The 14,545-nt window shown below is 38.1% G+C and overlaps 1 protein-coding gene across 1 annotated transcript in view; it reads left to right on the top strand.

Moving 5' to 3' along the window:
* Window positions 1-14,545, top strand: part of PHIP (PHIP subunit of CUL4-Ring ligase complex) — an 87,894-nt gene that overhangs the window by 5,678 nt on the left and 67,671 nt on the right. Inside the window, exons 5-7 of the mRNA XM_081332563.1 lie at window positions 8,202-8,352; window positions 8,438-8,536; window positions 12,936-13,096. Of these exons, the coding sequence (XP_081188689.1) occupies window positions 8,202-8,352; window positions 8,438-8,536; window positions 12,936-13,096 (411 nt within the window). The remainder of the gene's footprint in view (window positions 1-8,201; window positions 8,353-8,437; window positions 8,537-12,935; window positions 13,097-14,545) is intronic.

Raw genomic sequence — 14,545 nt, 5'->3', positions numbered from 1 at the left:
AATTTAACTGTAACTTCCTGTACACTTAAAATCTGAGGTTTCAAGAGACCATTTTCATCATATTTTGAGAGTGCATGTAAGGAAGATGTAATTGTTCTCTCTGGATCTGTGAGTAGATTTGGCTTTACAGAGATTTAGTCTCAATTCTTGCTTAACTTAGAACTTTTCGAATACCCAGCAACTTTTGCTTATAAGTTAAAAGGTAAATATAGAGTCAGTAACAATCATATACATGTCCACATTATTTAGAGCCTGTTTCTTGTAAAATGATACTATTTAATAACATGCATGTACCATTATTTTTCTTGCAAAGTTAAACCTTGAAAATTCTATAACTATTCTTGCTTACTATAACAGCAATTGATAAATGAAATCCAAACCATCATCTTACATTTATAATTTGGGACCTCTTTATGCTTCCCAAGGAAGAAAAAAGTTTTCAGAGTGCATTTCAGAGCTTGTATATTAGCTGCCAAGTTTTGGGAACTGAGATGGACAACAGGTAGTAGATAGAAACTATATGTTAAGGTAAGATAGTTGAACTGGCTAGAAAGAAAAACTAAATCCTTTGCTCTGGAGTTTGTGCAATAGAAGAATATACTGGATCAGATTCAGGCAAGAACATTTTCATTGTGTTCCCCTTATTGTGAACAAAATATGAACAAATTGCATATCCATTGCATTTCTTCAGGTAGCTGTTTACAGATTCAAAATTCCTTTGCAAGGAAATCCAATAGAACCTGAAACTCAGATGTATGTAGGAAAATCTGTTCCTAGTAGAACAGTCAGATACCCTAAGTAAGTGAAATGCTAAATCGATGGGGCCCATCAAGAAAAAAATATTAGGAATGGCAAGTTAAGATGAGGTAAAAAAATAGTTGAAAATACAACTAAGGGCAAAACCGTGTAGTTCACTGAAATTCTGTCACAATTCTGTTTCAGCACAAAAATAATCTCGGTTGGATTATATGTGGAGCTATAATCTGCAGTTTATACTTTCACTTCCTCTGGAGGATGTGGCTAGATTGTTTAAAAAGCCCTTGTCTGATTTTATTATTAAACTTCCCTGAAGCTTAGCAGAAGATTAAAAAAATATTCTAAAAATTAAAAAGTACTATTGTCTTAGTAGAAGATTAAAAAATCCTTTCATATGCTTGGAAGTGCTGTCAATAGGGCAGAAACTGTCTTGAAAAAATGATGTGAGCCTTCTCCGGCATAGTATTTTGCTTTACTATGGAACGTCCAATTGCTATAATTTCAGGGCTAACTAGCTCAATAACTCACAAATCATGTTAGCTATGATAGATTGGGGGAAGTTGGGAAAGGAATTGGCCAAAACTAGAGAGTGGGTCAGTTGACCACTTATTTCATAAACTATATGGCCAGGTAGAAGTCTGGGAATAAGCATTTAGAGAAGTTCTACCATAATTAACTCACAATGCAAGTGCGAAATTCCTTTTTCAGTTTTTAAATATTTTGTTTTACCCTAGATTGGCACTGCAGTTCTTGCTATTTTGGTCGTGACAACTGTGTGGGATTTACACTAACTTTGACATTTATTTGATTGTATGAACCCAGATACCATGGTTTGTAAACTTGTATATTCAACCAATTGTGGTTTATTTAAGTAATCTAGTCCTTTTTTTCTTTTGGGGGTATGTGTTAAAATTTCAGATGGACTCTGTATATTGAAATATTTCGATTATCTTTGAATCATCATTGGACACCCTCTAATTTTACTTTTTGTGAGTCTGGTAGGACAGAGGTCCCCAACCTTTTGAGCACCAGGGACTGGTTCCGTGGAGAGAGGTTTTTCTGTGGACCGGACAGGGCATGGTTTCATGTACTGCCTGTATCCAGCGGATGGGGTTTGCTTGTTTGCGCAGACCGGTTTCTGGCATGCCGTAGCCTGGTACTAGTCAATGGACTGGGGGTTGGGGACCCCTGTGGTAGGAGCTCAACCCACTTTTCCTCAGTGTCTAACAGAACAGTAAAATTGTCTGGACTTTGGAAAAATACTATCCAGCAGGCTAATGGGAGAGGTGGGATATAATGAAGCTCCATTATCGTTTAAGCCTAGAAGTTACCATTGTACTTCAACTATGAGAGTTGAGCAAAATGCCTGGAAAGAGCAGCAAGTGTTTCTCCCTTCTCCTGTGTACAACAGAAGTTTGGTTAGTACAGTCATAGTGTGCTGTGGTCATGGATGATTGCATTATTTTAAAAAAAATAACACAAAACTTTAAAACAGCTGTGTCCAGCCTTTTGGCTTGCCTGAGTGAGTGAAGAGGAATTATATGAGGCATATAAAATAAATAATAGAGTTAATGTACCTAAATAACAAATGTATATGTGTGTTTGTGTGTGTATGTATATATGTGTGTGTGTCTGAGTTTGTGTGTATGTGTACACACACACACACACACACACACACACACACACACACACCAGGAATGGAGACTAGATCCAGGTAACTTTAGCTTCTTTGCTAGCCAGATGGGGATAGATGAGACAGTGTGAAAAAGTATGTAGAATTAACTCACAGATTTCTGCCAGCTTGGCACTGACTTTTGTCTTCTGGCCTCATGTTAGATGGTTATGTTCAGGAAGAAAGAAATAGTATAGAAAAAAATATTTTTCTAATGAAAACTTATGGTATATTCTAAGAAGAATATGGTTCAACGGAAAATGCCAGTGCTCAACAGATGGCTGTTAAATATTGAAAATTGTTTTCAGCATCTTGACCTGAAGAAATTATAGGTAGATTTGTTTCTTATTACACTTACAGGCAATCCTTGACTTATGACCACAGTTGAGCCCAAAATTTCTGTTGCTTAGCGAGACAGTTAAGTGCCCCATTTTATGACCTTTCTTGCCATAGTCATTAAGTGAATCACTGCTGTTAAATTAGTAATGCGGTTGTTAAATGAAAATGGCTTCCTTGATTGCTTGTCAGAAGGTGGCAAAAGGTGATTACATAACCCCAGGATACTGCAACTGTCATATAAAATATGAATCAATTTCTAAGCATCTGAAGTTTGATAATGTGACCATGGAGATGTTGCAATGGTTGTAAGCAGGAAAAATGGTCATAAATCACTTTTTACAATGCCGTTGTAATTTTGAACAGTCACTAAATGAACTGTTGTAAATTGAGGACTAACTACTGGAATTCAGCCTTATTAAGGTGGTAATTTATTAATAAGCAAATAGTATAAATTAATTGATAGTATAGATTAATTGAATTATTCCTGTAATATACATAGACATTTTGAAAGCAGTTTATTTTGTAGTTTACATTACAGGAAGAAAACTTGACATTTCACATTCTTAAAAAACGTAACCGTGTTACAAATGGCTAGAATCCTGCAGTATTCCTGACATCTAAACTAGCAAAAAGAATAGTTGAAAGATGGTTTGGGGTATGAAGCCATAATAGCAAAGATTGGATGTTTGTGTATTGCAGAGTAAAAATGTACCTTTCAGTAAAGAGCCAGTGGGGTTGTGTGTGTGTGTGAGTGTGTGCATGTGTGCTTTTTAACCCTGTTCCCCATGGCAGTATTTTGGAGGAATTGTATTTCTTTCCTATACTTTTATATAACCCTATCAATAGGGGCTATTCTTACCTCTTCCCATTTGTCAATCTGACTTTAAAAAGTGAACAAGTGAAGGAAGCTTCTTTTAGCCCTCTGATTGATATGTGCGAAAGAGACCTGAGGTGAGTTGAGAATGGTTGTTTCTGTTGTTACTTTTCCATTGAGATTTGGCCCAAAAAGTACCATTGCTGCAGGTGGTTCTGCCCTTAGAGAGGCGGCTCACAATCTCTGCTATCCTACAATTGTTTTTTAGATACTGGCAATCAGAGTTCTTTTTTTCCGCTTCAAGCACTTGACAAAGGTAGATAAATGAATGTTGTGGTATGACTGCTTAGATATGCAGATGTGCACCAGTGGTACTTTAAAGTCTATGGTCAGTTATTATTTTTCAACCTATACTTGATTTTAGTTAGCAGCATTAACCAGAAGCTGTATACCCTGTACTGGAGCTCTTTCTTTCAGTGCTGGAATAATGCCAGGAAATTCAGTAAAAAGGTAAAGGTTCCCCCGCTCATGCGTGCTAGTCGTTTCCGACTCTAGGGCCCGGTGCTCATCTCTGTTTCAAAGCCTAAGAGCCAGCGCTTGTCCGAGGACGTCTCCGTGGTCATGTGGCCGGCATGACTAGACGCCAAAGGCGCACGGAACGCTGTTACCTTCCCACCGTAGTGGTCCCTATTTTTCTACTTGCGTTTTTACGTGCTTTCGAACTGCTAGGTTGGCAGAAGCTGGGACGAGTAACAGGCTCTGGTTGGAAAGTCAGTCGGTATTCTGTGGGACGTGGAGCCTTTTCAGAGTATTGCACTCCATGCAAAGTCATAAGTGTACTAGTAGTGTTTGTTGGGCCCAAGTATTTCTATCCAGCGTATTTTTCCGTATATATCAGCTACTGCTGTCTGCATCAGGCTTCTACTTACAATCCTATCAGGTTTCTTGCCTTTACTTTTCTCTTTGGAAAAAGTGAATTTGCTACTTTGTTGGCGTCACTCCAGGTTCTGCTTAAGGTTTCTGAAATGATTTGCAAATTTAAGCATCGTGGGGATTCCGATATTTCTGAACATTGTTTTTAGACCAAATTTCTCTTATAGGGGTCAGTTGGCATATTCACTATTGGTTGTCCAAGTGTCTTTTAGACATGAAAGAGGCAATATTTTAAAATAAAGATGTAGATTGCTTTAAACCGTGAGTCAGTGGGAAAAAATCCTGCAAGGAGGGGAATTTGGAAAAAAACAACAATGTGGAAACAGAAAGTATATGGAGTATTTTAAAGATACAGATGCATCTTCAGACATCTTCCACACTCCTGTGCTTTGAGGCTTTGTTGCTTTTGGGAACAGAAGCCTGTGAACAAAGAAAGAAAGACTGGATTCTTCCTTCCCTTGTGAATAGTAATTTTGCCCTTGCACTGAGAGGTTTTACCAAAAGGTTTGACAACATGTATGGGAAGTTAAAGGTCTTCATGCAATATCATTTGGTTATGTACTATATAAACCTGTTATATATTCATGTATCACTTAAATGCCCTGTAAACCGCCCTGAGTCCTTCGGGAAAGGGCGGTATATAAATCTAATAAAATCTAAATCTAAATCTAAATAGAAAGTACTATTTTCCTAAACGTGATTTTTGTGGAAAAAATATAGAAAATACCAAAGAAAATAGGTCCCTCCTTCTCCAGTTGTTTTGATAGCAGACAAATCTGGATTTCCATTTTTCTTGTAGTTGAATCTGTTGGCTTTCCAGTTCTTGTGCTTTTTAGCCCAACAGTTGGAATAACTCTTTCTCCATGCTCTGTGTACAGGAATTTAAATTTGCAGCTGCCAGGCCTGCTTGCCTTTTTACCATCTCTTCTTCATCTGATGGTGCCAATCCCAATTGTCATGGGTCATATGATCAAGATTTTTTTTTTTAAAAAAATGTACAAATTCTTTGCATTAATGCATTGTACAGCATTATAAAAAGCCTTTTCACATGCTGAAAATCATATGACTTATATGCACATGAATTTATGGTAATGTTTGCATGGGCTTGGATAGAAACTGAGCCAAAATGTTGCAAAAGCATATTGTCCAATTCTTAACTAAAAGTTTCTCGATGTTTTAAAGAAGTAGCTAGCTGTCTAGAATGAACTTTACTGAAGCTTATTTTCCTCTTATTATTTGTTCAGATTTGGTTTGATCAAATTGGGTCATTTGTTATACAGTTCAATGATAAATGAAAGGAAAAATACTTGTATTACAAAAGAAAATTTAAAAATGTAAAAATCTGTTAGGGTATTCCCTTTTGCTTCAGTTTTGCAATGTGAAAGAGCTTAACACAGCCAAATGCTTGGGAGAGAAAAGCCCTTTAAAAAAGGCATCACACTTCTGAAGCAGAGTCTCTGATTATAATGTAAACTGACTTCATTAGATATCTGATGCACTTGGATAATTACATTTCCATGTGACTATTAAAATAATAATGAATATTTTTTTATCTGGAGAGAAGTATTGCATTTTCTTGGATTCAAAATACATTAACCTTAGAACTAAAATGCTGTTGGGAGAAGAGACATGCATATGTGCACACATTTTTTTAATTTTTATTTTTTACATAATTATTCACACAGGGATGCCATTTGTTAAAAGAATATCACACCAAATATTGCTCAATGTATATAACTGGTATGATGTTAAAAGGGAATGAGAGAGAAAAATACTTTTATAGAACCAAATTCAGAGCTAAATTTTCTGAATACAGCTAAAATATAATTAAAATCTTCTCTTGATTTCTAAAACTTGCATTTAGGGGAACGTTTTGCACTTGGGGTTTTGTACCAAGAACTAATGTTAAAATAAAAAGGGGGCATTGGATTTAAACCACTCATGAAAGCATTGACACTCACATTCCAGTATTAATGATACAATTTTTTGTTATTATATTGCAACATAACATATATATAAGAGGATGGTACAGGTATTGTGGCATCACAATGCACATTTCTTTTTACTTTTAGCTCCTTGACTTGCTGCAATGCCTTGAATGAATGGACAACATCTATCATAACAATTCACAGAATTCTAGTCTAAAGTAGTTTCACTTATGTAGGGAATTGTACAACTGAAATACATCCATTGAAATAAATTCATTTTGGGGAGGAGCACTTTTATAATATCTGCCGTTTTCATTGCTACTGAGTCTTATATATATTTTTACTACCCCAAGTTAGTAATTCCCTTAGTGTAATCATCTACCTCCCTTTTTTCTTAACTGAAATTTAGGAAAATATGTTTCTACAGAAGAGGTAGATATGCCAACAGATATTGTCTAATTCTATCTAAAATACATAAAACTAATATATATAATTAATATTTTAGAACTTAAATGAAAGTGACTCAAAATCCTGGTTCCTTTGTAATTATGTTTTTATTCAAAGGGTACATTCATAATATATAAAATTTTTACAAATGTTATGCACCCAGAAACCAGGATTCACAGACCTTGTTCAGCCATAAAGACTCCCTTAAAAATCTCGCCTGTCTGAAATTTAATACAGTTTATCTGTAGAGAAGGAAGAAGTTTAGTCAACAGATATAACTTCATTCTGCTAAAAATCCCCCGCAATTTTATAGATACTTTACTTTTTCAGAGAAAAGTTTTTTTAAAAAAGGATCTGTTGTTTTCCCATTCTAGATTACAGAGGGCAAAAATCTAATCTCAAATGGGCTTCTGAGTCAAAGGGAGAAACCTCCAATTTAATTACAGTAAAATTCTGCTTATTCACATTGGGTCTGATTTTTTTACCTGTATGTCTTCACATAAGAGAAATTTCACTTATTATAGTAGTATTAGAATATTATACTATGTGAGAAGCCTTATATTAATTTATTTACCTTTATAGCTTACACTTAAATAAGTATTCCTTGTGCACGTTGTCAAAAGGATGTAAACTGAATCTTGAACAGTGAGTTTAATTTTCAAAAAAACAATTTCTGAAATATTACAGAGAAAAAAGCAAGCACCCTTTTATTATGTAGGACTGTCATTAGTATAGTCTAATTACTTGGAATGTGTAGTAGAAACTAGGAACTTCATAGTTAAAATTCATGAGTTTCCATGAATACATTAGATTATTAGTAATTCTTTATGTCTTAACTCCAGTCCTTGTTGTGTAATAAAGAATTGGGACTGCTAATGTATCTGCACCATTTTATAAAGGTTATGCACATTCTTTTAATGATACAAATATTCCAGTTAATGTTATTCTGTATTAGATATTACTTCTGTAATGGTTAAAATGAAAACAATGTTATGATTTATGGACTGTTAAAATAATGGTTTTTAGCAAATTATTTATTTATTATATATGTATCTCAACTTTATTATTTTTACAAATAATTCAAGGCAGTGAACATATTCAACACACCTCCCTCCTATTTTAACAACAACCGTGTGAGGTGGGTTGGACTGAGAGAGGGTGATTTAAATTTAGCGTATAGTTTGTTTCAGGATACGATGTTTTAAATTGTTCTTTCTGTAGGGTGTAAAAACAATGTCCTATGTGCCAAATGCACATCACTTTCAAAAGTGAGAGTAAAACATTATACCAATAATCTTTGGTTTATTAACAGGTAAAATACTATAGACACTTGGCACCTGATCATCTTCTGCAAATATGCCATCGACTTGGACCTCTTCTAGAGCAAGAAATTCCTCAAAGTGTCCCAGGAGTTCAAACACTATTAGGAGCTGGAAGACAGTCTTTGCTCCGCACAAATAAAAGTATGAGTATGCAAACAAAAAATGGCTTGATCATCTTTTTCATTGTATGTTTTTATGCTTATATTTGTTTTTTATATTTAAATAGGTTGCAAACATGTTGTGTGGAAGGGGTCTGCTCTTGCTGCATTGCATTGTGGGAGGCCTCCAGAGTCACCAATAAATTATGGCAGTCCTCCAAGTATAGGTAAGAATGTTATTACATAATTGTAATAACTAATATTGGCAATGTAACACTAACTGTGACAATAGTTTTTGGCATGTACCTTCTGTGTAGGTTTCTTTAAAAAATGTATATTAAATCTGATTTTAGATTTTAAGAAACAGTCTTGAGCAACTAGAACTGACAGGATATTTCTGATTGTATTTGGAAGCCTATCTGAAATAATTAGACAGCATACAGTAACTCTCATCCTCCCTCCCTCCCGCCCTCTCTCTTCCCCTCCCCCCCTCTGTCTCATAGGGAGTTGAAATCTGGAATGTGGCTTCTTTAAATTTCTTAATAGCATAAATATGTCATTGGACATATATAAATATGTCATATTTATTGGACAAGCCTCCGCCGCCCCATTCTCTCGGTGGAGACTTGTAGAGCTGCTGCCTTCGGCTGCTTTTCTTTCGGGGCATCAGCTGAGAGAAGGGGGCGGCAAAGGCTGGATCCCTCAAAAGAAAAGCAGCCGAAAGCAAGCTGAAACAAAGGGAGACTGCAAGAAGGGCGAGATCAGCGCTTTCGGCATTTGGGATGATTCGAGAGAGGGAGACTGTAAGGAAGGTGCGATCAGCGCAGGCTGAGACACGTAGAATCTCGAGTCTTCATTCCAAATGCAGAAAGCGCTGATCTCTTCTTCTTGCAGTCTCCCTCTCTCGAGTCTTCATCCCAAATGCCGAAAGCAAGCTGAAACAAAGAGAGGGAGACTGCAAGAAGGGCGAGATCAGCGCGGGCTGAGAAACGCTGATCTCGTGTTCCTGGCAATCTCCCTCGATTTCCACTTGTAAAGTTTGGGGCTGGCCTTACAGAGTCGCCAGAGCTCCCGTTGGCCCAGGAGGACACATACACAGGGCCGCTGATCAGCTGATGACTCTGTTCCACCGGCCCCGACCTCCGCCGATGGGCTCCAGTCGGCGGAGGTCGGGGCCAGCTCTTCAGAGTCACGAACAGTGGAGAGGAGTGGAGCGCGGGCCTGGAGCACCTCCATATCTCCGCAAGCACACTAAGCTGCCTGAAAAGCAGCCGCCACTGCCAACCTTTCTTTTTTTTCCGCCCGGCAGGCAGGCGTTGCTACTCCTGCCGCCAAAGACGCTCCAGTCCGAATAGCAGCTGCTGCTGGCGGAGCAATTGCTTGCTCCTTGGGGCTTGCTGCTGCCATGGGGGCTGGCACGGGGATTTGTTTCTGTGGGGGAGGCGGAGGCTGACGGAGATGCGGCAGACCTCTAGCGTCGCCGCTGCCTCCACTGCTACTGTCCTTGACTTCCGCTACGGCCGAACCTGGGCAGCTTCCTCCACCCCCAGCAGTGGCATCCGGGGATTCTCAGGTTAAATCGGAACCAAGCAGCAAGTGAAAAAGTTAGCAGCAGTAGCAGGAGTGGTTTTAATTGCCAAGCGTCCCCATGGAAGTCAATGGAGGCGCTGCGGCTGGCCTTTTGAGTTGGTGAGTGAATGAGAGCGAGAGAGAAACGTTTTTTGAACAGTGTGAGTGAATGAGAGCGTGAAAGAAGCTTTTTAGAACAAAAGTGAGGGAATGAAAGAGCGAGAGAGAAGCTTTTGCAAACAAAACGTGTGAATGAGAGCGAGAGAGAAGCTTTTCCAAGCAAAGGCGAGTGAAAGAGCGGAGGGGGCAGGGTGGCTGCATGTCTCCCCTTAGGCTCCACTGTTCTGTCAAGCCTGTTGTTTTGCGCATGCGCACCCTCCTTTGCGGCTCCCAGTTTTTTCTTTTGTGAGGGTACCGGTTCCGAGTGGCTCTTTCACTGTTTCAGGTTGCCGACCCCTGCCTTAGGTATTGGAACACTGCTATCATGTGACCCCTAGTCCTTCTCTTCATTAAACTAGACATACCCAATTCCTGCAATCGTTCTTCATATGTTTTAGCCTCCAGTCCCCTTATCATCTTTGTTGCTCTTCTCTGCTCTCTTTCTAGAGCAGGGGTGTCAAACTGCCAGCCCGTGAACCGGACGCGTCATCCGGAAGCCACGCCTAGCCCATTGCCGGCAATTGCAAAATAGTCCCGATAGTTCTCGCAACGTCACGTGATGTCGCGAGTTTGACATGTCTGTTCTAGAGTCTCAACATCTTTTTTATGTCATGGCGACCAAAACTGAATGCAACGTTCCATGCAATGTTCCAAGTGTGGCCTTACCAGGCTTTATAAAGTAGTACTAACACTTCACATGATCTTGATTCTATTCCTCTGTTAATGCAGCCTACAATGCGTTGGCTTTTTTATAACACAGAGCAACAGTTTATATTGTATGCCAGTATGGAATGTGTACAGAATACATTATGGTTATGAAATCAAATATGTTAATTGTTAATTGTGATGCTGCTGTTTGGAAAAGTGGAAATGTAAAAGATCATTGGCAAATGGGATATGTCAAAGGCATGCTACTTTTTTCTACTGAAGAAACAAAATAATAAATAGCTGCAACCATTTTAGAGTATAACTTTCAAGAAATTATCAGAATAGATTGTCTTCAAATAGCTATTCCTTGCTTAAAACCATGAAATGCTTGATTTTTTAGGTTTTGGTAGTTTTTATTTGGTAAATAAAAAAGGTTTGATTTTGCTCTTTGTCCTGATAAGATATCAACAAGATATGATTATGATGCTTTGCTGCTGACAACAGAATCCAGAATAAATTGAGTGATATTCAAGCTTATATAATAAATAAAATATCTTGATTTGTTATTAATTATGCACTATTATTGATATAAATATCATTGGTCATATAGAAGAAATTGTAATAATATATCACTATGAAGTAACTTGGGATTCATAATTTAAAATATAATATGAACTAGCAGGTGGCACTTTTTGATATTTGTTTCTAACTTTACATTAGTAATTAAAAAAGCAGGAGGAAATAGCTTCATTTGTTTTATCCCAGGATTATGTTAAATATGTTCAAAGAAGCAGAATTACACAAGGCATTAGAAAAATTAGATTATGATCTCAATACAGAGCTTAGATGTAATATAAAACATTGCTTTTTGATGCTTTAACCAGGGATGCTTAAGGTAGGGCTGAATAGCTCACATGTGCTTGTTTATTAAACAAGGAGTTTTGGTTTTACATGGCATGCAAGTAAATAATTAAAAAACATTTTTTATCTCCATTGACCAAAGTCTAAAACAATCATAGTAATTAGAACGACATCATAAGTAGTAATAATCACTAAATCCTTAACAAATCAAAAGTGCCATATAGGTAGTCCTTAAGTTATGATTCTAATTGGGCTGCTAATAAGTGAGGATCCTTCACTCTAAGGCAAATATATTGGTCAGATGTGTGTGATTTTTCAAAGTGCAATTATTATTGTTGAGACCTATAAAGGTACTGTGTTTTCCCGAAAATAAGCCCTATCCCAAAAATAAGCCCTAGATTTGGGGTGAGGTGCATGTCTAAAAAACAAGCTGGGGGGTGGTGGAGCTACCCCAAGCATACTGCACCTGCTTATCTTACTGGTAGGACCGCAGCACACAGGCCTCCCATGCCCTGAAACTTCTCATGCTGCATGGATCATCGTGCCGTTGCAGCTCCTCATGGCAGAGGCTGCATGGTGCTTTGGGCTGTTGTCACCGGTTCTGGCAGGACTCCGTGCAGTGCTTTGGGCCTTTGCCGCTCCTCACGGCAGGACTCCTTGCAGCGCTTCAGGCCATTGCTCCTTGCGGCAGGAGGCCACATGGTGCTTTGGGCCATTGCCGCTACTCACAGCAGAATGCTGTGTGGTGCTTCAGGCCATTTGCAAGAGGCTGCAAGGTGCTTCAGGCCGTTGCCGGCAGTCGCAGCAGGCCGCTGTGTGGCATCCTGTGACTGGCAGTGATGGCTCAAAGCACCATGTGGCCTCTTGCAAACGGCCCAAAATGCCACATAGCCTCCTGCCACGACTGGCGACAATGGCCCAAAACACCATGCAGCTTCCTGCAAATGGCCTCAAGTCCTGTGCAGCCTCCTGCCACTACTGGCGGCACCAGCATGAAGCACTATGCAGCCTCCTGCCACAACCGTTGGCGCTGGCACAATGTGCCACATGGCATCCAGCTACAAGTGGCATCAAGCAGCCGCTGAAGAAGTCAGGCAGTGGTGCGACAGGTGTCGGGGCGTGGGAGGCCTGGCTGCAGTGTTTCTATGGTAGGACATGCCCCCCAAATAAGACCTAGTGCCTCTTTTTGAGACAAAAAAAATATAAGACTAGGTCTTATTTTTTGGGAAACACAGTATGTACTTATATATTTATTATATTCTGATATAATAAAAACATATTTTAATTACATGAATTATGTATATGAATAACTGCTTAAATCTTTCTTGATATTGCTTAACAGATATATCTTTCTGAACATATATCTAAATGTATCAAATTTTTTTATAGCTGAAACACTCTTTTCAAGAAAGCTTAATGGAAAATACAGACTGGAACATCTTATTCCAACTGCTGTATATCAGCATATGAAAATGCATAAGCGAATTCTGGGACATTTGTCTTCGGTATATTGTGTAACGTTTGATCGGACTGGTAGACGGATATTCACAGTAAGTGCGGATTCATGAAACTATTTAAAAACAGTTTTGCAATGGAAGAGGAGTAAGGAGTGATGAGTACAAATTAACAAATAAAATGAAAGAAAAATAGATGTGTTGTTTGAGAAACCAACAGAAAGATGGAGAATATAATTGATGTGAATTAGTAGAATTGAAACAAATGTAAGGAAGGTTAGACTTAAGAACAAAAGGGTTGAAATAGAGATAAGAGAATATGAATTGGTATCATCTAGTTATAGCTCTGTATGAAAATAGGAAGCCATAAGCTGATGAAAAGCACATGTATTGCAAATAATGACAATGGAAGAACTGGGATTAGTTTTGGTAAAAACACTGCAACTTTCTGATTGAATATGATCCAGGAGAAAAAATTATGATTAATGGATATGAATGGATGTCACGGAATAAGGTGAAAGAGTACAGGAAAAAGTGATTGGGCTGTCCAGAGATCCAATAATGAACATAGAGGATGATGTTAGGCTTGTTCATGCAAAAGAATAATAATAAGAAAGGCTGATTTGATCTTTCATAATGAAAGATTGAAGAAAGGTTCTGAATTTCGAACAGACCATAATTTGGCAGTTTGAAACATGCATCTTGGGGCCGGGGGGGGGTAAGTATGGGAAGGGGAAAAAAGACCCCAGAGTGAAAGAAGAATGACTATAGGAAGAGAAAGTTTGAATCCTTTGTCCAACAGCATTAGAAGATACATAAATCTCCCAACAGAATGTGTGGAAAGTGGATATTTTTATTTTATTTTTTTAATCCCATTTATATCCCGCCCTTCTCCGAAGAATCAGGGCGGCTTACAATCTAAGAAGCACAAATCAATGTGCTTAGCAATAGCCTTCATTCTATGTATATGCCTGCTTATTAGGGCTTCACCCCCCCCCCAAGCGGCATTATTACAAAGTCAGCTTAATTGCCCCCAACAATCTGGGTCCTCATTTTACCTACCTCGGAAGGATGGAAGGCTGAGTCAACCTTGAGCCTGGTGGGACTCGAACCTGCACTAATTGCAGGCAGCTGGTGTTACTTAAGGAGGCATTAGCCCACTGCTCCCACCAAGGCTCCTCATAAAAAAGAGGAGGATGGGGAAGTTGCTTTAAAAGAATTATTTTGAATGCCATACGTATATGTGGAAGTATAAGAAAGAATGCTTAGTAAAAAAGTTGTGGATGAGGAAAAAGAAGAGAATGCTATAAAAATTAAGGATAAGGGATATTTTTTTTTAGAAAAAAAAAAGTATTCGCAACTAATCTACTCAAAGAAAGCCGGGAACAGGTAAGGTTAAAATAAGCAGAAAGAAAATTTGATGAAATTTGTTTCAGAAGCTAAAAAAGGAGCCTCTTTCCGAATGAAAGGAATTAAAAATAAAAGGGTTATTATTATTATTATTATTATTATTATTATTATTATTATTATTATTATTATTATTAG

Source organism: Vipera berus (assembly GCF_964194415.1).
Source record: "Vipera berus genome assembly, chromosome: 1".
In the NCBI taxonomy this organism is placed as follows: Eukaryota; Metazoa; Chordata; class Lepidosauria; order Squamata; family Viperidae; genus Vipera; species Vipera berus.
Note: the sequence above shows the minus strand (reverse complement) of the source record. Positions and strands in the feature narration are given on the sequence as shown.